The sequence below is a fragment of the Colias croceus genome, chromosome 1, assembly GCF_905220415.1.
Source record: "Colias croceus chromosome 1, ilColCroc2.1".
Classification (NCBI taxonomy): Eukaryota; Metazoa; Arthropoda; class Insecta; order Lepidoptera; family Pieridae; genus Colias; species Colias croceus.
The window spans coordinates 10,747,004-10,772,440 of NC_059537.1; the positions used below are offsets into that span (position 1 = coordinate 10,747,004).

General features: G+C 32.2%; 2 protein-coding genes across 3 annotated transcripts; both read right to left on the bottom strand.

The window, feature by feature from the left end:
- Positions 1 to 5,181: 5,181 nt before the first annotated feature.
- LOC123691911 (glycine-rich protein DOT1-like) lies at positions 5,182 to 10,182 on the bottom strand. The gene is made up of 4 exons (XM_045636498.1): positions 9,858 to 10,182; positions 8,148 to 8,457; positions 6,062 to 6,464; positions 5,182 to 5,766 (listed from the first exon to the last, which is right to left on the bottom strand). Exons 1-4 carry the CDS (start codon positions 10,119 to 10,121, stop codon positions 5,748 to 5,750), a joined length of 996 nt encoding a protein of 331 aa, XP_045492454.1. The 5' UTR covers positions 10,122 to 10,182; the 3' UTR covers positions 5,182 to 5,747.
- A 1,815-nt stretch (positions 10,183 to 11,997) lies between these two features.
- Positions 11,998 to 22,623, bottom strand: LOC123692296. Of its 2 annotated transcripts, XM_045637027.1 has the most exons (6): positions 21,350 to 21,627; positions 21,194 to 21,204; positions 19,062 to 19,078; positions 17,670 to 17,729; positions 12,844 to 12,915; positions 11,998 to 12,155 (listed from the first exon to the last, which is right to left on the bottom strand). In XM_045637027.1, the coding sequence occupies exons 1-6, from the start codon at positions 21,449 to 21,451 to the stop codon at positions 12,106 to 12,108; spliced, it is 312 nt and encodes a 103-aa protein (XP_045492983.1). In that variant the 5' UTR covers positions 21,452 to 21,627; the 3' UTR covers positions 11,998 to 12,105. The 2 variants fall into 2 exon arrangements, with proteins under 2 accessions (XP_045492983.1, XP_045492991.1); XM_045637035.1 differs by lacking the exons at positions 11,998 to 12,155; positions 17,670 to 17,729; positions 19,062 to 19,078; positions 21,194 to 21,204; positions 21,350 to 21,627 and adding an exon at positions 22,379 to 22,623.
- Positions 22,624 to 25,437: the final 2,814 nt, after the last annotated feature.

The following is a 25,437-nucleotide window of genomic DNA, read 5'->3' on the forward strand; positions in this document are numbered from 1 at the left end:
GAATAATACCAGTTTATTAAATAGATGTTATTAGCAACTGTTCGGTTAATACTTACAACAATTTTTTGATACCTAGCGTGACAAAACATCATGTGAAATGGCTTATGCAAACGCTAGCATTTTTGTTCGTGAAATCGCTAAATGTGGCTTAATTAAGATACTATGAATGAACCGTTTAAGTACCTACTTATATGTAGAATAAACTTTTTGGTTGAATCACTGTTTGGGTTGAGTTGTCAAAGCTCAACCGTAAGAAATGGGTTTAGAAGCGTGACTTTTTAATAAAGTTTAAAAATACATTGATGAAATTTGTTGCTTAGAAGGGTAACGTCTTGGCCGAAAGAATTTTATTAAACTCTTTTTATTGCATCCAGTCTATGTGAATATTTCGTTTTGGACGAGATGAATAATTGAAAACTGTAACTGAAAGACTGAAAATAAATAAAAGAAGTTGCATTTCTATGTTTTCCCTCAACATTTCTTATAGTCATATTTTATAAATTCTAGGCCGTGAATCGAGAGCTTACGTAACGACTTATCTTACTTTGTCTAGTTTTAAAATAGGCAACAATAAAGGGCTCTCCAGACTAGATTAATGGCAAGGCTGAGTGCATCGAACCCTAGATGTGAATGACCGCAGTCATGCGCTAGCAATTCTCGATTTAAATTACGAAAATAAATGACGTTTTTTGTGACCTTAACGATGGGCTAATTACGTATAACGCACTTACAGAGCTATAGTTCGAGATATGAACTCGGCAGGTACGTGAGATTTCATTCAATGGTAACTAGTTGATTATCATAATAATTATTCTTATATTATATAGTTGGCATTTTATGTAATAATTGTAACATATAAACATACATAGTCTTTCTGTCTTTTTCTGTCTTTTGCACACTTATGTTGAAACTGTTTAATAGATTTTGATAAAAGCTGACAAAGTGATTCGATGATATGTCACAAATTTAAAAAGCAATGATTTAGCGGATATATAATAGATTTCTAACGTGATAACTGATAACGTAAAGTGCAAGTCCGGATGAAGTCGCAGACTGAAAGCTTGTATGTATGTAAAGAAAGTTTATTACTAAGGTTTATGCTCGTTTAGTTCATGGGATATTCATTACGCGTTTGGTAATAATTATTATAAATACATTATTATTATTTGTACATACATACAATACATTATTATTTGTAGATATTCATTTATGGTTTAGTTAATAGCCATAACATATAACATTCAGTTTATACTGAATGTTATATGTTATGGCTTTTATAAGTTTTTTAAGTTTTTTAACTTTTATAAGTTTAAGCTCTACCTACAGGTTCTATATTGTCTTTACTCTTTCGTATGTGAGTAATTAGGAACATTTTCTTTTTTCCGGGGTCAAAAGGTCTATCGATTTTAACATTTAGAAATGATTATATTTTTTAAAATAATTTTTATCATTATATGTAGAAATAAATCGTGATTTACTTACTTATGAAATAACATCATCATTCACATCATCGACATATTTAAAACTTTACTCAGGTAGATAGATATAATGTTTCGTTATGACTAAAAAATAAGTAGAGGATTTTATATAATTGTTGCATGAAATATTTCTTCAAATATAATTATGTAATTGTTTTCTTGAAGTTAAACATAGCCCAATGGTCTATAAATCCTATTAACAAAATACTAACCACAAGGGTTTTTGTATTAGTGTTTTCGAAAAAAAACCGGCCAAGTGCGAGTCGGACTCGCGCACCGAGGGTTCCGTAAAAACCTGCAATGTTTACAATTAAAAAAATATATATTAAGTATGTGATGTAACTAAAAATTTATGGTTTTCGTAATTTTTCCTTTATCTATGCTACAAGACGTTGCTTCGTACCAAATTTCAAGATTCTGAGTTCACGGGAAGCACCCTGTAGGTTTTGATTCCCTTGCAAGTGTCGAAAATTTGCGGCATAAACGGCTGTATCTTTTGATTGCGTTGGCTTAGAAGTTTGATTTTTTCACAGCTTCAAGGGACAGTAGACCTGAGTAATTGATATAAATTTCAGCTTCATACCTCCACGCGTTCCTAAGAAAAAGGGTCTTGACAGACGGACGGACGGACAACAAAGTGATCCTATAAGGGTTCCGTTTTTTCCTTTTGAGGTACGGAACCCTAAAAAAATAAACATTACAACTTCAAGGCAAGTTATCAGTCAATAAAACTTAATGTCTTTTAATCTTATTCACCTGTTACATACATGGAGCAAATTTTTATGTTAGTAAAAATTGCCTGGTGATTTTTATCTTACAGAGAAATCAAAATTAATTGAAAATGTAAAACTGCAGTCCCATTGGATTTCATCATTGTTTTTGCTGGTACATATTCTTATCCGTAGTAAGATAGTACATTAGATAGGATGTGCATCATAATAATAATTATAAAGGAGGTTTTTATTTACGAATTCTTGTTTGATAATTTGACTATGGAGAGGTTATTGTATATCAAAAAATAGGAAAATCAAGGAAATGCAGATGAGTATTTCCTTCAACAGATATTTTTAATTTGAACAAAAACAAACTGGAACGAAGCAATTATTGGATAAATACAGTTAATTGATTAAAGCATAAATATTTACATTAATAACACAAACAATTTAATTTTCCATTAATCTTTTTTGATACGTTTCATTATTTATATTAAAAGTTTTAATTACATTTGCTGATTCATCAGAACTAAAACAGAATACTTAATATATTGGAAAATGGAAATGAGGTTTGCATTCATGTTTATAAAATTTATGTTGATGATTTATAGATGGCTTATGTTTTAATAGAAGTTCTTCATTATTTCTAGTGAACACAGATAATATATATACACTTTATAATTAACTAGCTGTTCTCCGCGGTTTCTCCCGCATTGCTCCGCTCCTGTTGGTCTCAGCGTGATGATAGCCTATAGCCTTCCTCGATAAATGAGCTGTCTAACACTGAAAGAATTTTTCAAATCGGACCAGTAGTTCCTGAGATTAGCGCGTTCGAACAAACAAACAAACTCTTCAGCTTTGTTATTATTAGTATAGATAATGCATAAAAAATTAAAAACTTGTAAGTTTTCATTGAGTAGGTTTTATCTAAATCTATGATAAACTGCTTCCTTGATTCCAAGCAGACCTTCACATTCATAGTGGACTCTTCAATCTTACATATTAGTCAGAAATTATCAGAAACTTAAACAAAATAATTGGCAGAATATATTAAAACAAGATTAATGCTGGATCATAAATGGTCGTAAATCATAACTTAGATTTTATAAAAAAAGGCTATAATATCAATAGTTATTTTGTTTGTTAACCAGTTTTTTTATTTTAATTGACCTTTATGGAATTACCGCGTTTTTGTATTACGCATTAGATAACCGTCGTGAGAGGATGTTCGCAGAATATCATTGATTATGATTATTTTCCTATAGCGGCTACAAAAAGTAGGTACAACTTGCGGTTTTTACGGCTATCGATTATATTATATCCGGGTTTATTCTCATATTATGATGCAATAATATGCAGTTATGTGTGATAAAGGATTAGAAATACAATTTTATTGAAGAGTTAAATATAAGATATCATTTGGTAGAGTCATATATCAAAAGAAAAATAACATTACTCCTTATTCAATTACTGTGTATTATCTAATAAACAATTATCAGGTTTTTTGTTAGCAAACCACATTCATAATCTAGGTATTAATTTTACTCTGTATCTCTTTTTAATATGCAACATTGATGATAGACGCTTCATAAATAATTTACTTATTCTGCATCATGAGAAGATCAGCATCAAGCAAATAGTTGTGCGATGCGTTTGATATCATTATTGGCAAGGACTCAAGAGAATATGAATGAATGAATAATGAATGTTCTAATCTAATAATATCTAATGTGAAATAAATTCAAGCCACAAACCACCCACATAGACCAATGATAACTTACTACGTTCCTTACGGTTAAACAAATAACAAACATAATTGTTTTTCTAACATACTTTTGACTCTTTGGACTGTTCACGAGCTAAACGTATTATAATGTAGACAGCACATAAACATTATTCTTTACTACCTGCTCCGCGCGGTTTCACCCCCGTGGCTCCACTCCTGTTAGTGGCGTGATTGTATATAGCTTATAAAGCTATAGGCTATATAACATCACCTCGATAAATAAGCTAACACCGAAAGAATTTTTCAAATCGGACCAGTAGTTCCCGAGATTAGCACGTTCAAACAAACAAACAAACAAACTCTTCAGCTTTATAATATTATTAGTATAGAATATAGATTAATAAATAATTAAAAAACTGTATTGGACTTAAAAATAATACAGGATGCATTTGCTCTACATTGATGTTTGTTGAATATTGACGCAAAAATTACTGAATTCTTTTTTTCTGAAATTTGGTGTGAACTTGTGAAGGTAGATTTTTCTTTGAAATATAAAAGAAAAGCTTCAACACGCGTCTGAAGTTTATTCGGATCTTGTACAGCAAATGACGCCGTACGAAACACAGAACACCAAAATCTTTTAATAATGTGCACTAATAAATGTGGATGTGTTTGATTGAACTCGCTTATGAGTTATGACAGAAGCTAAATTAAATGGTTAAAATTGAAAGAAATTGTGTTGGCAAGTCCCATGTATCAAGATAGGTTATTATAGCCATTTACCTCTATAGGTAAAGCCTATGCTTTACAGTTTACAACATCCCGCTGGCGCTGGACTCTACGACCAATATGAGCAGAAAAGTAGTGAAAAATACTTTATTATAAATATTCTATGTGATATCAGACGAGTTGAGTGGGTCTATAGGCAATAATTTGTGTACCTACTTTATGTCCAAAAATTGAAAGCTTGCTTAGTGAGATATTTTAGGTGTTGGTCGCCTAAACCTGTTAAAAATACAAATTATGATTCCAAGTATCTTAAGCTCTATGTGAAATATTGGTTTTTAAATATTTTTTATTAGTTAAATATTAGTTTTCAGATTTGTAGGTACTTATAGCAAATTTATAAATTTGATGTGATTGCGAAAAGAACTCGAAAACTTATCTACTAATATGACTCCGCTCGGCTTTTAATACCGCCAGTTTATTACATAAAAGGTGAATAGGTAGAATTTTGGAAGAATAAATAAAATAAAAGACAATCTAAATTAAAATAGTTTTATTGCTAAGTGCTTAAGTTAAGTTGAGCAAAATACCTAAATTTTTAATGTAGATTTTATAGCCTGCAAAAGGCGGAATGTATTTTGAACATATAAACAACTCATAAGTTTTTGTGAATATTATATCGTATTTTTTGTACAATTTAGTCAAACTTTTAGCTTTTATATACTTACAACTTTTTGAATATGTTTTTAATAATTATTATTATCGTATTTGCAAAGTTAGAAATAAGCGAATAATAACTATTAAAATATTATATAAATATAAATAATCATCTATACCTACACATGTCACATTTAAAAAACTATACGTGTTACGGAGGTAACTAAACATTTTTAGTAAAAAAATTAGATAAGTATGCATTAAATTGACGGCATATATATATTTAGCCATGGAGTTCAGTTTTATGGACTAGATCCATTACAAATTACAATTGTTTTAATTGATGATAGTCTTTATTGATGATAGTCTTTTATGGATGACTTCAGCGCATCTTCTTTCATTTATTTTTTTCTTCTTCAAGTTTGCTTCTGATTGTTTCATGCAGGCTTATTTGCGCTTGCCGTACCTGTAGGCGAAATAAAATGAGTGTAAAATAAGTTGTATTCACATTCTTAAAATTTTGATAAATAGTTCCAGTTTCATTCTATTGTTTATACATAATTATGTTGTAATATGGTATAATTAGGTACTAATCTGTTTAAATTGACTCGTAAATATATACTCAATTACCGACATGTACCCAACTATATGATATTTTACTATTATTGAATTTGTTCTCTTTAAAACTTAACTTAAAGGACGATTCTTGATTTTTGCACTATTTGGTAACGAGTTTGCTAAAAGTCATTAAAAATAATTACCCTGAAGCTGAAGCGGTGGCAGTAGCAGTAGCAGTCGCGGTGACTTGACTACCTCCGTTACCGCCACAACCGCCAGGGCATCCTGAACCGCCTTGGTGTCCCCCATAGCCTCCTTGGTTTCCGTAATTGCCACCACTGCCACCGCCGTAGTTGCCACCGTTGCTACCGCCGTTGTAACCACCGCCGCCGCCACCGCCGCCAAAACCACCGCCGAAACCGCCGCCACCGCCACCGCCGCCGCCGCCGCCTCCGCCGTAACCACCTCCGTAACCACCGCCGCCGCCGCCGCCGCCACCACCGTAGCCGCCTTCGAAGCTACCGCCGTAGTTACCGCCGCCGTAATTTCCGCCTCCATAGTTACCGCCGCCATAGTTACCACCTCCATAACCACCGTGGCGGTGACCTGTAATTCATATAATATAAAGATAACTTTTGAAAGGAAGTAACAATCAAGATATATATAGTACTAGCTTCCCGCTCGCGGCTTCGCCCGCTTTCTCTAAAACGATTTGAGATTCAAATTATCCTATCTCTCAAGTTGGATCAAACTGCACATGGTGTGCGAATTTTATTATAATCGGTTAAGTGGTTTAGGAGTCCATTGAGGACAAACATTGTGACACGAGATTTATATATATTAAGAAGATAAATAAGTAAAATTTCAGGAAGAAGATTCATACGAAATATTCAGAATCAGTAAGTTAATATTCTTCTATCTATCCATATGTCTTTTTTACGACGTGGTTAAACATCTAAATAAAATAAACAAAAAAGCTGCTTTGAATTTTCTTGCTTTGTAATGATGAACATTTACATATATCTAATTCAAAAATCATCTTCATATAACCCATGTTTTTACATAGAATGATTATGTACATATTCTAATTTAATATTTTCTTTTTTATATCAAAGATGAGTCTGCGATGCTATCAACAATAATCAAGAACAAGTTTTCATTTTTTACAAACTTGCTATACCTGTTTTATACTGCTTGTTTTTAATTGTAGATATTTGTGTACATTTATTTTTCTTACGAACATTTTGTCTAAAACAAATTAGTGAAAAGCCGCAGTATACTAATAATAATTAATGTTTTGGTTGATGAATAAGTTATAAGAGGATGTGGCATACAATAAAAAAGCTTATAAATATGGTTTAATGGAAAATTTAGGCAATTAATGCACGTTAAAGACCAAAAAAATCGTTATGCATAAATTTTTGGATAAATTTGAATTTTGTATGCAATTTTCAAAATGATTCTTTATTTTTACATAAATTATGCGCAGAGTAATCCGAGTTCTACTTTAAGCAAGGATCTCATACACGTATATCTGCACATATTTGACTATTCAATCTATACATATAATAAATCTGTAGAAGGGTCAATTCTGTACATTGAAAATATTGAAAAAATAAATACCAGGGGGTGTTACTGGATCGATACCAAACCCAAATATGTGATTAAAAAAATTTTTGTCTGTCTGTCTGTCTGTCTGTATGTGAAGACATCACGTGAAAACTAACGGTTCGATTTCGATGAAACTTGGTATAATTATACCTTATTATCCTGGGCTTAAAATAGGATACTTTTTATCCTGGAAAAATACGTAGAAAAAATTAATCTTTTCAGTTTTATCCATAGACGTTGTTCTGTCGAACCGCGAACACACGATGCGTATTATTATAGGCCTAGCCGTATTTGGGAATTGGGTCCAATAGATATTTATAAGATGTTATTGTCAGAGGTCTCAAAATGGAGAAATAAACCATCCACGCGAAGACCGACATCCGCGTGGACGGAGTCGCGGGCGGAAGCTAGTATTATAATATAATTGTTTGCTAAGTTTACTCTATCTTGACACATATTATGTCATAGCTAACGAGCACACAAAATAGAAAAATCCAAAAGTATCGATTTTAATCTTATATCGCTATAATGTTGAGTGTTTTTTTATGTATGTAAAATTGGTGATCCCAAGACTCGATACTATGTATATTTGGCTTATTTAACGCACCAACAATTTGAGATTATGCATTTTACTACTTCGTTTTGGGCAAAAAAGAGCTTATAAAAAGCTGTACTCACCGTGTTCTTTAATAACTTTCACAATCACGGTTTTAGGCGGTTCTTCGTACGTGACATATCCACCCTGACCGCCGCCATGGCCTCCATAACCACTGTCAAATCCTCTGCCACCGCCGTAACCGCCACCACCGCCGTATCCTCCGCCATAACCGCCGCCGTAACCACCGCCGTAACCGCCACCACCGCCGCCAATTGATAAACCGCCGCCAAATGATAAACCACCGCCCCCTCCTCCTAGACCGTGGCCGAGAAAAAGTTTACCCAACGTTCTCTTCTGTCTATTAGACCGACCATCTTTTTCTTCAAGTTTCTGTAAAAATGTTTAAATCCTGTATTTCGAATTGTCTCAATGATAATTTAATGTAATTATATTGAAAAATTGTGATGTAACTGTGCGGCAAATGTCATGTTAATTAACAAAAATATAATTAATTTATTAATTGTTTGAATCACGCTATTTAATATTTATTTTTTATTAATATTTATACATTTATGCATTTGGTGGTGCATATAAATAGACTAATTAGATATTCTAGTCCTCCATACAAAATCAAGTGAACTTTATGAGCTGAAACGAGCTCTAATTTTTCTTGTGTTCTTTCATCTTTGTATAAATTTTCATTAAAGCCACTATTTTTTAAAAAGAATTTGTCTTATTTTATTTTTGTAGCGCGAAGTTTTTACGAGTTACGAATTCTATGTTTTCTTACTTTTATGTGATCAATAATAGTGACGCAGACTGCATAATAATAGTGAATCTCAAAATGTATAAATTATTCATATTTCCAATATTAATGCGTAAAAATATCAAAATTTTAATCACAATATTCGAAAAGCTGCTATTTTATGACTTTTAAGTGTCTGTGTTGTACCTATATCTATTAATTTTGTATTTTTAAATATTTTATCAAAGCAAGATTTATTTCCTGTGTCACATTTTAATTCAGTCTAAAACTTCTTAGTTTCATATCTGAGAACTATTGAAAGAAAAATTATGCTTTTTTCACTCATTATCAATTATAGCAATAAAAAGTCTGAATTAATTATTTATTATATAGATTAGTATACTTGTTACGTTTACTTAAAATCTCAAACTTTTCATTGAGTAAGTAAATAAATAAATTGAGTTTTTCTAAGTTAATGATGTTTTCTTTTTCTTTTAGTAATATATAGTTTTAATTATTAGAAACTAGTGGTCCGCCCCGGCTTCGCCCGTGGTACATATTTCGCAATAAAAGGTAGCCTATGTCCTTTCTCGGGTATCAAAATATCTCCCTACCAAATTTCATGCAAATTGGTTCAGTAGTATAGGCGTGATTGAGTAACAGACAGACAGACAGACAGAGTTACTTTCGCATTTATAATATTAGTATGGATGTTAATAGATTTCCTCAGAAACAATATATTACTTACTTACGATTATATACATGGAAATAACAAAGAGGTGTTATTAATGTAAACTCTTGTAACATCTAATTGAATGACCTCTCGTTATTATCGATGAGCTTGTTAATTATATTACCACAATAACAATTTAAATACGATCTTAACCTTCAATTCCCTTGAACTGAGTAGATATTATTTAATCTAACTTGGTAATAGTTATTCGTTTACATACATAAGCAAAGCGGTCTTAATTGAACAACAAAGATTTTACAATTTTCTTCCTAACTTTAATTCTTATATAATGTTTAAAAAGTGAATACAAACCTTAACATAAATGGGTTCTTGGTTGATATTCAGGGACTTAGCTTCAGGTTCCCTGACTCTCTCCTGCGGGTTCTGCTGAGCAAGGATCACTAGTATCGGGAACTGCCGGGAGCGGTCAGTCACCGGCGTCCTAGAGTCCCTGGGTGGCGCCAACACGGGCGCAACTTGCACTATCCTATCTCCACCTTCGATAGCATTGTCGTACACTGACGCTAGGGCGATATTCGCCAGCGCCAGCACGATCACTACACCACGGAATCCCATAGCGGTCACTGGCAAAGGATCCTCGCCGCCAACCTATTTATATGTCAGTTTTTCATATCGACGCCACGCTACGTCACTGAACGCCTACTTGTCTTAACAGGACATCAAGTTTCCCACAATGACGTTATCGTATTTGTTCGCACATACGAGCTGAATACCAGCACATAATGGAGACGTTTATCCCCAGTTTTAAGAACAATGGTGGAGGACTAATCCTAATAGCAGGTTGACAGTGAATTAATTCAATTTTTTCACATGATACACGTTTCGATTACGCATTTGGAAAATTTAATAAGCAATGCATTCCTATTGAATAATTCTAAGGAATAATTACATAATTATGTGTTATTTTTGTCGAAATGGTTTAGTCAACAACATCTAGCTTTTTACTTAGTTTGTGTAAATGTTATAAGAATAACAACTTTTTAGAAGTATGCACTTAAAAATTATTATCTGTATAATAAACCTTATAAAATTTAGTTAGATAATTCGATGTCTTTTCCATACTTAGGTGTTTTTACATAAAATGTTCATTTTCTTAATTCATCATACTTATCCACTTAAAATGCTACTGTGAATTCCAATGCATTTAATGCAATTCAAAGAATGTACTAGATGTTTGATTTACTAGCTTGTTCCATTAGCAGTCTTCACGCATTTAGGAACACCTACAAACCGGACGCTGATCTGTGGATGCTACAACGTGAACCTTTTTCTTTTTGCGAGATTATAGGATAAACTGCGTTTATACACAAAGGACGTTGTTTTGTTTTTATTGTGGACGAGTTAAACGGGTAGCTAATAAACAAGAAACATGCTGTTTGAGAATGTGTGTGCCATGTGTATTATTTTTGATAATAATTATAAAATATAAACAAATAATATAAGTAGTGTGAAGACACCAAAAATAATTGAATATAGCATTAAGTATATTTTATATTTATAATTATAGAACAAATTCAGAAACTGTAGAGCTTCCGAAAGGTTCAATAAGTTACGAATAATTTTCAGTGTTAAATGTAACTTATTGAACCTTTTGGAAGCTCTACAGTTTCTTCATTATGAGCATCATGCGAACATATTATTGTATAATGAAATTAGCTCTTCGCCCGCGTCTTCGCCCGCGTCTTCGCCCGCGTTTTCAAAGGAAAACCCGCATAGTTCCCGTTCCCGTGGGATTTCTGGGATAAAACCTAACGTATGTGTTAATCCAATTTACCCTCTATATGTGTGCTAAATTTCATTATAATCGGTTCAGTACCTTATGCGTGAAAACCATACATATACCTATACATACAAATCTTTCCTTTTTATAATATTAGTAAATAGATAAAAATTTCTTTTGAATGTTTAAGGTGCACTCAGACTAATGATTAAGAATTAAGATTATTACATTTTATTTTCTTGACCATAAATTGTTGCTCTACGTAATAACAAATAGGTATTCGTAAGTCGTAATAAACTTTATAGTTATATTTTTTCTTTTTTATATTAATTTATTGATATATTGTTAAAAAGAGACTTCATAGATTTACATTATATTTTGTTTAATAAAAATAGAAAATTTAAAAATAATGCTCTATCACTTAATTTTTCGTAATTTATCACATTTTTTAAGCTTTTAAAACATCATTAAAATTCGTCACAGTATTTTTTGTCCACCATCAATTTCTTAAGCAATTTAAAATTGGTCTGTTCTTATAAAAAGCCTTATTCGAAAATTGTAGTGTATTAAGTAATTGCATCTTGTTTCAACATATATATGATTTATCTAATTATACGCTTTGTGATTGAGTGGAAAATCCGACTCCATCTTGGAAAAGGTATTTTACATTTTTACATATCATTATTTGATGATGATGAATAAAACAACTTGATTAATATATTTGTTTATTAATTATTTTACACACAAACATCTATAATTCTATATGTTAACTATAGTAAAAATTAAGAAAAATTAAAAAGAAAACTTTGTAGTTCCACATTATCCTTGGTGATAAGTAGTTTCCGTGTATTTGGTGTCGTAATTTTGTTCTGCAATAAAAATAACTTGATAATTATGGTTTTACTAGCTTTCCGTCCGCGGCTTCGCCCGCGCAGTCAAAGAAAAACCCGCATAGTTCCCGTTCCCATGGGATTTCCGGGATAAAACCTGTCCTATTTCCCGGGGTAAAAAGTAGCCTATATCCTTTCTCGGCTATCAAAACATCTCTAACTCTATACCAAATTTCATGCAAATTGGTTCAGTGATTGAGTAACAGACAGACAGAGTTACTTTCGCTTTTATAATATTAAGTATGGATTGTATTGATGGCCAATTATAGTCCAGAGATGGACATGGACTATGTGATCAAATAATTTAATAGAAAGAAATACCAGCTACGAGTAAATAATTGCCCAGAAATTACTACATTGTTGAATTTATAAGTATTTAAATAGTAAATAGACCGGGAGATATTGACACAAAATTTCGAGTCATTTTTAACAGGATGGCGGTTCTATAGGGGTTGCGTTATGCGTACTAAAGTACCCCTGTGGAACCGCCATCCTGTTACAAATGACTCAAAATTTTGTGTCAATATCTCCCGGTCTAAAAGACCTTCTTTACGAATGTGGATTTAATTATTACGGAATAACAATTTATCACTTGGTATTATATTTTATAATAACAATACCTAGTGATAAATTGTTATTTATGTGTTTATTATTGTGTTTCATTTACCTGGCAGAATAATTACGGTGGATCCTGAGTCTCTGTTTGGATACCCTCTATTGCCATGATTATTATTGGACCCTGTAATTTGTACAAAATAAATTAAATAATATTAAATATTAATTCTATATAGGTATAATAATTATATTAATTCTTATATTCTAATTATTTATAATCGTGATAATCTACATTAATATTATAAAGAGGAAAACTTTGTTTGTTTGTTTGTTTGATTGTAATGAATAGGCTCATAAACTACTGGACTGATTTTAAAAATTCTTTCACCATTCGAAAGCTACATTATTCACGAGTAACATATTAGGCCAGGTTTTATCCCGGAAATCCCACGGGAACGGGAACTATGCGGGTTTTTCTTTGAAAACGCGGGCGAAGCCGCGGGCGAAAATCTAGTATAAATATAAAAGACGGAAGAGTGTAATTGACACATCATAGAATAACCGCTAGTACTAAGATCTAGTTTCAAAATTTTCCACTAGACCATGCGATAAACCAAGGTAACAATAAAATAACATTCTTATCTGTACTGGCTACTTCAAAATGAAGATGAATATGTTAAATTGGAGATTAATTTTCTTTACAAACGTAGGGATTATACCTATATCTATACATATAATAAAATCGTAGGAAAGTCAAAACTGTACATTGAATATTTTTTAAAAAAAATACATAATCCATGATCTATAATCGATATAGAAGCCAAAAACATAGTTTTTAGAATTTTTGTCTGTTTGTCTGTTTGTCGGTTTGTCTGTTTGTCTGTTTGTCTGTATATTTGTCCGAGCTAATCTCGAAAAGTACCGCATAGATTGACTTCAAATTTTGCATGAATATTACTAACAGGTCGGGTGAGGCTTTTATACACACATTATCATGCTATTACCTCCGGGGGAGGAGCTGTGAACCTTTATTTTTCTAACGTATTCCGTGTATTACACAGCGTACAATCTAAAAACTCATGTTTAAATGTTGTTTTTGGGTAAGCCAGGCTATTATCTAGCTTTACACTATAAAAACTACGTCATTTACGTAATTTTGGCAGAGAAACAGTTTAATGAATCTTAGTAGTATAAAGACAAATTTGAAACAGCGCCATCTATGAGACTTCATTAAAATCAAATCAATTTACATGTATAACGCTTCTTGCAAATTTATAATTAAAAATTAAATAATATGATGTTGGTGTGGTTTTTAATTGTACTTATTTATTTAACTTTTTAACCCATGTCTTCCCAGAGTCCACTTCAGGTGCTTATATTTTATGTGAATATACTAAATAAAATTTTACAAGTGAGGGTAGATGTTTATTATTTGATGTCAAACAAGACACTATTAACAGTTAATTGTGACATTTTAAAAAATCCTTCTTGCGTTCCCACAAAAGGTAAGTTGTAGCTTTTATAATTAATTATTTCTTTATTAATTAATTATATAGTTAGACTCATGTTTTTAATTAGAATTGAAGTTACGACAAAATAAGAAAATGATGAAATTTTATTTTTATGTATAACTTTTACAAGACTATATTAAACGCCCAAAGACGGTCACTTTAGTTCTTGATAGAATTTTATTTGTTAGTAAGTAGCTTTTTAATAAAATTAGGTAAAGTAATCTTTTCATTTTTTTTATTTACAGATTCAATGTTCATAAAAATTAACGATTTGCATGAGGATGTAGTAGAAATAAGTATCCTGGCGCGTGGTCAATTGTTGACTAAAGTTAATTTCCAACGTATGGTACAATCATTGGAGGAATCTTGGGTAATTTTAGAGGATATTTTTCGGGAATGAGAAAAGGGGCAGCCAACCACGTATCAGCGTGCGTGCGTGAGAATCTACCTACGTTTTAGTACCAAAAAAAATGTTATTTTGAAACGTTAATATTGCACTCACAACTACAGCTGTACAAGTATGATTTTTAATCGTGCTTTACTGTCATCTGATTGTTTTATTATCGTTATGGCTATCGCGGTACAGATCGTACTGGGATCAGAGTACATATTATTTATCAATTGGTGTGGTAATATACGTACCACACCAAGTAAAATATTTACAATCATACCAAATGGATTAACACGGTATGTACATAAGGCGGTCTTATCGCTTACTAGCGATCTCTTCCAGACTGCCCAAGGTAAGAGATAAATAATTATACTCATGATCCAGCAATTTTCAACCGAAAAAGAAGTTTTTCTGTAATTGGTAGTTGTTTCATTTATTTATTTTAAATACCTAATTTTACTTTTATATTTGCCCATTTGCATTACATTCAGCTTCCATAAAACTTATAAAAATTTTATGTTTATTTCTGTCTAATATAAATAGTTACTCTTTTTTAGATATAAATAACAAAAACAACTTTTTTATTAAAATTTAGTACCTTGGGAAGATATTATCTATGTGTTAATAGAACAATACATAAAGGAAATTATGTTACGATTTTATACAATGAAAATATGTAAAAAAATATTAGCAGGTGTAATTATTAAATTGATCCCGAAGCCAAAACTGTAGTTAAGTTATTTTTTGTCATTTAGTGTTTAATTCATGTCAATTGGTTCATTAATAAAAAAAATTATGATCATTTAAATAATCACGGCGAACATTTGCTAAGGCATTCATGTACAAGGTGTAATCGTTCAGTGTGCACAGGCGATTTTTTTTTGTAAGTATTACAGATAACAAAAAACTTTAAACTGATATCGAAAGTACTTAACCTAATAATGGCCGTAATCATTTTTATTAAATAAATCGAGAAATATCAAAAAAAAATCTTTAAACCCTCCCATACATTAAGTACATAATATGAAATATGAATATCCCATATATACATTTAATATGAAAGATTTTAGCTTTCTTTTTCTTTTTTTGGTTGTCTGCTTTAATTACTTCGCAAATTTGAAATGGCATTTTCCACGCTTTTTCCGGACATTTTCACGCATTTTCCGGATATTTTCCGGGCATTTTCCGGGCAATTCCTCACGCATTTTCCGGGGATTTTCCAGGCATTTTCCACACCTTTTCCGGACCATTTCACGCTATTTTTCCGGATATTTTCCAGATATTTCCCAGGCATTTTCCTGACATTTCCCTGACATTTTCCGGAGATTCATTCATTCATTTCCACGCTTTTCCGGACATTTTCACGGGTTTTCCAGATATTTTCCGGGAATTTTCTGGGTAATTCCCAGGAAATTTCCGGGGATTTTCCAGGCATTTTCCACGCTTTTTCCGGATATTTTCCAGATATTTCCCAGGCATTTTCCAGGCATTTCTCAAGCATTTTCCGGACATTCCCTGACATTTTTCCGGGGATTTCCAGGCATTTTCCACGCTTTTTCCGGACATTTTCACGCATTTTCCGGATATTTTCTAGATATTTTCCAGGCATTTTCCAGGCATTTTCTGAACATTTCCCTGACATTTTCCGGAGATTTTCCAGGAATTTTCCACGCTTTTTCCGGACATTTTCACGCATTTTCCGGGGATTTTCCAGGCATTTCTTATACATTTATGTAAACTGATATACACACCTACACATATGATTAATCACACAAACATATACACTTGCGCACACACTCACTCACATACACTCACATATACACCCACTCATGCGCGCACACACACTAGCATACTCACATTCATACCTTTAAGATTTGGTAGGATTTAGATTTAAATTAAAATTAAAATATATTTTTCTTTTCTCTTTATTTTTTTGTATTAGTGTTTTTTAAGTAAAATTGTCTTCTGATAAGATTTGTATAATTTTATGCATTATTTAGGTACGTACACTTGTGTATTCTCGTATGATATCCGCGAGGGGGGCTGGTGACCTGTACCTCAGACTTCTATGTAGTCTATTTCAGGCACCAGTTTCTCACAACGTTATCTTCTACTATACATTGTGTACTATTACTAAGTTTTTGTAACCTTTTAATGTTGTGAGAACCAAATAAAGACGATTTTATTATTTATTATTATTATTATTTTCCAGACATTTTCCTGACATTTTCCGGGAATTTTCCAGGCATTTTCCACGCCTTTTCCGGACATTTTCACGCATTTTTTGAATATTTTCCGGGCATTTTCTGGGCATCTCTCAGGCATTTTCCGGGGATTTTCCAGGCATTTTCCACGCTTTTTCCGGATATTTTCCAGACATTTCCCTGGCATTTTCCGGAGATTTTTCAGGCATTTTCCACGCTTTTCCCGAACATTTTCACGCATTTTCCGGATATTTTCCGGGTATTTCCCGGACATTTTCACACATTTTCCGGGGGATTTTCCAGATATTTTACAGGCATTTTCCGGATATCCCCGGAAAATGCCCCGGATTTCCGGAAAGTACGTAAGTTTTTTAGCTTAGATTAGTAATAAATTCTATTAACAATTCTATGAATTGTTTATGGTAGTACGTGTTTACTAAATAATTGTATGTAAAGTAGTAACTACTATGCAGTCGCTATTCCACGCGGACGAAGTCGCGGGCACAGCTAGTAGATAATATATGTACAATTTCGTATGACTTTTAAGTCTGGAGATAGAAGTCTAGAGAGTTGTATAGGTGAAAAATCTTATTCCAACCTACACTTTGTCCATGTGGGTGAAAAATTCTTCCTCCGTGTCTGTTTTTAGGTATGCTAAGATCCATAAAACAACGGATTTTGATACGTAGATTTAAATTAGCGAATTTGAATGAATGCGTTGAATTGCGTTTAAAATAAGGTTTTAAATAGATAGAGAGGTTCAACGGAAAGGTTTTATTATTATAAAAAATTGAGATAATATAACGTACTTAGTATTATGTAATTTTCTTACCTCTATTCGATACTACAACATATTCATCCCTTGCATTGCGACGTAGTCTAGCAAAATATTCTACAAATAAAAATAAAAGCTTTGTTTATCTGATTATGCATAAACGTATTTATACGTTCATACATGGGCGTAGCCACGGTGGGGTAGGGTGGGGCGCTTGGCCCACTCTAGCTTTGACCTGGAAGGTAGGTAGCTACCTAACCAAATCTAAAAATTGAAGTACCTACTAACTACTAAGCTTAATATCCGTAAGAAAATTCACACTCGATTCTCGAAAGTCGACAGGCGACACAGAAATGCGACCTTTATAATTAGTATTATTTACCTCTAAATTGACTGACTTACAACTAACAAGTGAAACAAACGGCTGAAGATTTTTGGATCTATTTCGTGGTGTGGTAGGTAAACATTAAGGTGTTTTGAATAATTCGAATAACAAATTACACATGAAAAAAGAAAATAGCTGAGGCTTCTATGTTACATGAACTGTAAGAAAAATGAGTATAGTACCACAATTAGTTACCCCACTAACTTATCCAATTTCACTTTTGTTGTGTTACACGTTCTACAACTCACTAATACTTTTTACTTTACACTTTTTTTTTCTAGTGCCTACACTAGAAAAAATGCATTCGCGAATGCCTTCGCGAATGCCATCGCAAATGCCATCGCGAATGCCTTCACAAATGCCTTCGCAAATGCCTTCGCGAGTGCCTTCGCGAATGCCTTCGCAAATGTCTTCGCAAATGCCTTCGCAAATGCCTTCGCGAATGCCATCGCGAATGCCTTCGCAAATGCCTTCGCGAATGCATTCGCCAATGCCTTCGCAAATGTCTTCGCAAATGCCTTCGCAAATGCCTTCGCCAATGCCTTCGCGAATGCCTTCGCAAATGCCTTCGCGAGTGCCTTCGCAAATGCCGGCGGTACGGCCGCCGGCATTTGAAGACCTGGATATAACTTTGGGTACATACTTGGTACATACAGTTGCTAGTTACATATTATTTTTTATTGTTGCCCCACCTTGAGCCCATGGCTAGCTACGCCCATGCGTTCATAAACAATTATTTATTAAGTACATATTTTAAAACTTATTGAAGTGACACTTCTTTATCGGAATTGGAAAAAAATTTAGTGTAACATTTTTTCGTTACGCGTGACATTTTTCCGTTACGCGCCATCTTTTTCTTATCCCTACCACGCGTGATTTGACGTATTTCTGTAAAGTTGCTTATAGTAAATTATTTTTTGAAAAATAAGGTCATAAAGAAGTTTCACTTCTTACGTGTGTACACTAGTACACACACACATTTTTTTTATAAATATATGACTTTGTGTGCTATTGGTTTAATTTATTCTAATGTAAATATATTTTAAATTGTCTCAAACACATACCTGCATTTATTTGCTTCTGTCATTGAGATAATATTAATATGGAGACGATACCGCCTACATCACTTATGTTCCACTCAACATACGTCATGTGGCGTAACTGCACTCAGTCGCTTGCTCGCTCATTGGCGCGAACGTCACGCTCATTTTTTATTTGTTTTAAAGTGAAACGCATCAAATATGCCTACGTGTGTGTTACGATATTGCACAAATAATACAAAGAATACGGAAAAGTGCAAAGGAATAACTTTTCATCAGTAAGTAACTAGATAATAGTTTTTAAAACTTAGTTAGAGCAAAATTTTTGGCGGGCGACATTTTGTCATAGATTAAAAATTTAAGATATGACATTGGGCATGAAATAAGTGTTGTTAGTAATATTTGCTGGCGTATATTTTTGTAGTATAAAATAATAATTTTACATATTTAGAAAAGCATAGACTGGTTGTTAATTGAAAAAAGGTGAAATCAATCAATTACTCAATCACCAATTTTTTTTTGTTAAAAGATTTTAATCAAGTTTTTAATTGATATTGTATAAGCTACTGACTTGAACGTATAATTGAATTATTATTTATTTATCTGCACTAATATTATAAAGAGGAAAACTTTGTTTGTTTGTTTGATTGTAATTAATAGGCTCATAAACTACTGGACCGATTTTGATGAAAGGAGAATGCTCATTTTTGGTACTGGTTTTTCTCATGCATCAAGACAACAATACTATTTAAAAAAATCTCGGCAATTTAGAGGCCTTCTTACCATCGGAAAATATATTTTGAACAGGGAATGTTTTGTAAAATCTAATAAGACATGTAATTGTTTAGATCCGTTATTATAGATTTAGTGTCCATTACCGGTTACCACGGTAACCAAGCGGTAACTTATTACATTTACTATGGTAAATAGCTAAATGTATTAATATCGATTATTGTTTTCATTGAATTACAAAAAAATCAATTAACATAAAATCACTCTTTATGGTATTGTTTATACACTGTAGGTTGTTTTAACAAAGATAGTGAAGTAAAATAATATAAATATGTACATATATAAAAAAAAATATTATTATGACATAGCTTGGTAGGTAACCAGTTATTTCTTATTTGTTTCTTTCTTCGAATATGTAGTGAAAAAATGATTCAAACAACAACAACAACAACAACATGTAAACCGAATAAAAACTCAATTGGCATTTTTTAAGTATATATTTAGGTTTTCTTGAAATCCGTCCCGGAAGATTTCTGGTGCCTACCTACACTAGCCGATGAACAGATAGACTTTGTCTGAAAGCATAAGCTCTACGCATAGATTAAATATGTTAAACGAAAAATAACCTTCAGACGATAAAATACTAACTAAATCACACATAAACCTAACTAAATCGGGTTTATTTAAGTTTTGAGGTTAATTCACATTTTTCTCAATATCTTGAAAACCCCTGTTTTGATCACAAAAAAATCAATTGGTAAAAATCTTTTGAATATCGAAGAACCCTCCAAAACCACTCTGGCATTGACGCAACACTGTACTGTGGTCCATACTTTCATGGGCATTCTCCTTTGGCACAGACAATCTTAAGACCCTGAGAAAGAACATAGGCTACTTTTTATTGCGAAATATGTGCCACGGGCGAAGCCGGGGCGGACCGCTAGTTCAGAGATAAGTAATTAATATATTTTCTATTCAAGGTTTCCATGTCTGGGCCGTGAAGAAAGGGAAAAATTATTTTTTTTCTAAAAAAGGCTCAATTTGTAAGGAATAAAACTTCCCATAGCCCTGACTGAACCTAAAACACGAAAAAAATTAAATTATTCCATATGACGTCACTATTTACATCATCCTATATTATATGCCAGATATTGTTAGCCCCGCGTAGTAAAGTCAGTTTATACCTAAAATAAATATTAAGTAAGTACAAAGAAAATTTCAAGTCAACGTGCATGTAAGGAGTGGCACCCAATAAAATAGACAGAATGAAACAAAGTGTCGCCTCTATAGCGGTGAGTCAGTGACATCGCATAATCTATGACTGTCTAGCCGTCATTCGCGCGCCCCGCGCCGCCGCGCTTGGCGCACAGATTTTGTTCGTGGTGTCTGCTCCATATTAATATTATCTCAATGGCTTCTGTAGAAATTTATTGACCTGAAAATAAAGTAAAATGATTCATTAAATTATGCAAGCCAAGTGGTTTACATACCCAGTTTTATTCGTTGTACGTAAACCTGTGATGTAATGCAAATTAAGATAAACCAGGAAGAATCCTTAAATGTAATTAAATTTTAATTACATATGCCTTGATTGACGTATCATCGTATTCATCTGTTTGTTGTGTACAATTAACAGCCACCATTAAAAATAAAACCGTAACCATGGTAACTTGGAACGACATATTTATAGTTTAATTTTTTATTTATTTTATCACACAAGTAACTTTTTCAAAACTGCGCCTATATTATGTGACGGAAAATTTGCGTTCTTTTTATATACTCTGATTTAGATATAATCTATGTAATGAAAAGTGGTTAGGGTTTGTTATTTATTTAATTGAGCACGTTTGAGGTAAACAAAATAATTAAAAATAATAAACAATCATACACATATTGTTAACTTATCAGATAGTCATGTAGGTACCTATATAAGTATGTATATTGTAAATTTTTCAAAACATCTTCACAAAATGAATTTTCCATTACTATAATTCTGAGAAGAATATAAATTATAGTATAAAATTAATAAACACACGCAAAATGATGTTATAGAAGGTCAATAAGCCAATAATATCGTATTAAAAGTGACGTTAGTTCCTAACGATTATTGTGTATTTCCCAGTTATTTTATTAAATAACAAATGCATAAATCACCTTTACTTACTTGGCCCACCAACTGCGGATTGGTCTTCCAATTTCTGGAAAGTTTAAAATGACGTCAAAATTAATTGAGGATAAAAAATAATTAAAATGTTTACAACGCTTCAAAATAACTTTGAAAGAGTTATTTTGAAGCCACATTTGCAATTATTTAATATCTACACATTTACTCATTCGTATGAATTAGGAAAAAATATTGTATTGATATTCTAAATTAATAAAAAGTGCTGGAGAGATTAAAATTAAAAAATATTTAAAAGTTTCCGCTTGCCCTGGCTTCGGGGTGACTCTAGATAGGAAAGAATGTGCTCTCGGTTAAGATAAGTTTTTATGTTAAATCGAAAAAAAAAACAAACAAACGTACAATAATATTACCTCTTTATAACATTATAGTATTTAAAAGACATACAAGCTCTTGTACTAAAGATACTTTACAAGTATTTACTCACTTTTACATGATAAATGGTCGGTGCATCGTCGTTGTGGTTAGACTCGTTTACTGTATCATTACTAGAAGATAATAACCGTAATACAGGGAAATCCTTAGCCGTTTCTGTTGTTCTAGCTCTACTAGTCTTTGACGGAGCCAGCACAGGCGATATTAAAACAACCCGTTCTTTAGAATCATTGAAATTCGATTCCACTAAGCTTAGTAAAGAAATAACAAATAGGGATGTTATTAAAAATCGCATGGCTATTATTGAATGGTTTGAAAATTATTGGAAGCTTTATTTATATGCTTTTGATGGATTCATGATCACGATTTGTGAGCAGTCCGAGGTTTATATGTCCTTACATTATCTGACATCATTATCTTTGATGATGTTCAATAATTCATTATTAGAATCAATAGAACGTATTTAAATACACATGCACTCTATTAATATTATCGGATATGTTCTAAAAAATATATATATTACTTTTCCATAAAATGTGAGTAATTTGTATGTAATAGGCCAATGCCATCTGAAGTAGAAGTGGTACCTACCTACCAGTGTTTTTCATTTACAAACGCACTTTTTTAGTTTGAATAATATACTTAAGTAAGCATTAGCGTTCTATTGCCTTTTGAAAATGATATAGGTATCTTATAATAAATTATCTCTTTGCAGTATTCAATCTTCGCTTTTTATTGATCCTTTAATCTCATATAAAACAATTTTACGATGTTTCTCGTGTTATTTAAGTTTATAAATAAAGGGTTATAATAAAAAATATGGAAAGATAACAGATTATAAATTTATATTTCCATTTCAGTCCAATGAACCCCTTCGAGGCACGCGTTACAAGTCACGGTCACGATCACGTAGCATCTATTACTGTAGTATTTGTCTTTCCTAGGTGTATAAAGAAAATGACTTCTAATATTCAGCATTGCAATATAAAAAATATAATCTATCAAAACAAACATTTTATGAAGTTGCAATCGAAAATTTTAATGCGTAGTTGTCTGACCTCGCGGGTAATATCAAAACGTTACAAGCACAAATTAAGTATCTCATGTAGATGTTTACATACGATTTATGTTTACTGTCATTCATTGGAATAATAATGATTTTTTATTATATGATCGTATACGTATGATTAAGGGGGTTTCCCACAAAAATGTTTTGATTAGGAATATGCATTATGCATATTTAAAAAACATATAAAATATCGGACTAAAAAGGTCAAATTATAAAAAAGTTGCTATATAAAGAGACTTGAACAATACTACCTACGGCCTAGGTAATAGGGGGAGGGGGCGTCATCATCAAATCTATTCATATTATATAGTTACTATTGTATGATTAAAGTAAACAATAATCTTTGATTTTCCTATGTTCCTAGATGTGATGCTATGATGATTTTCCGTATAATTAAAGAATGAAACAAAGACATCTTTCAATTACAGAGGTATATAATATCTGATTGCATCTTTGTATTATCATTTTAAACGGTCTGGGTTTTATATCGTGAGAAATTGCATCCCAATTGAATATATCAGTTTTTTATTTTAACACAAGGTCTAGATATCGTAAAAATATCGGTTACAAAATACGTCGAAAATAGTAGAGGCTATATGTTGATATTTCCATTTGATCTTTATATAAGCAGTCTTCACTCTTCACACTGAAATGAAAGAAAATGATGTATTAAGAACATAGAACTAGAAAGATCCCAGTATCTAATAGCATAATTAGGTTTTATTTTTACTGCTATCAATATATTATGTCTAAACATATATTTCTTTATATTTTTACATTTGATAATAACGACTAAAATATGTAAAGATGTGAGGAACTTACGTTTATACGATTGCCTGCGTTACCATTGGGGTATTCGTTCTAAGCAAGTCTTCAGTGGCTGTTGGTTTTATCATTTCAGCTGTTGAAAACACTTCAACCTCATTTATCATTGCTGTCGGTGATACTGTATTCAAAGGTTCCCGAGTAAAGTAAACTGTTTCAATTGTTTGATCAGTGGCTATTTTGGGTAATATTTCTGCTGTTTTAGCTTCTGGTAAGGTTAGCGACGCAAACGCAGCCTCTAAGTTTTCGCCCAAATCTAGCGTCGGTGTTGGTTGCACGTTAAATTTCGCAGACACAGGAAAAATTGCTCCTGATTTTGCTGTTATTTTTAATGCACTCGCTAACTGTATGTAAAATAGGTAAACTATATAAAAGTGAGACTTAATCATTGTTTATTCAACACGAGACACGAAAGAATTGGCACACTGTTTAAAGTGGAATGACCAATATAAGTAATTTCAAGTTCATTCACAAATCCATCACCGGTTTATAGTTTATCAATATCATCATGTGAATATGAAATATTCGGATATAAATGAGTTTCGAAATTGTTTTAATTGATCAACTTCAGTAGCCATAGAATCTAAATTTTATCATTAAACGTTTCCCCCATTTAGGTATCATATTCAAGAACGATGATCCTTGATAAGAATATATTTCAAGTCTCAAAAACAACAACACTACTCTACTATACTTACACATAATAAACGAATATGAAATTATAACAATTGTTAAAATGTGCGATGGAGATTCATAACCTTTGGCATTGAGGCAAACGTGTTCATCGACCAGTGTAACCAGTTATTAAATCTATCTGTATAGTTTTTATTTATTGGCAGCCTGATGCGCACTGCAAAAACGTTCGAAGGTGTAAAATTCGTTAAATTCCATTACCATTTTGGTCACAACCAGAAGTTATCTTAGTATTGGGATATACTCCAACTTAAATGTAATTTGTAAGCAGGTCCATATGTTGGATATTTGCATGAGTCATGGGCAAGACCAGGATCTTGAATGAGGCTATCGATTCGCTTATATGACAACCAAGACAACAATAGACCGTCATAAAAATGTCGAATTCAGAATCATATCAGAGTCGCACTATAGTGCGAAAGTAATCGCCAATGCAAAAGACATTCTTCATGTTATTTTTTTCCAATTTTTTATGATACTGCCAAGGTTAGATTCTGCAAATCTTAGTCAGGGAAATCGTCTTT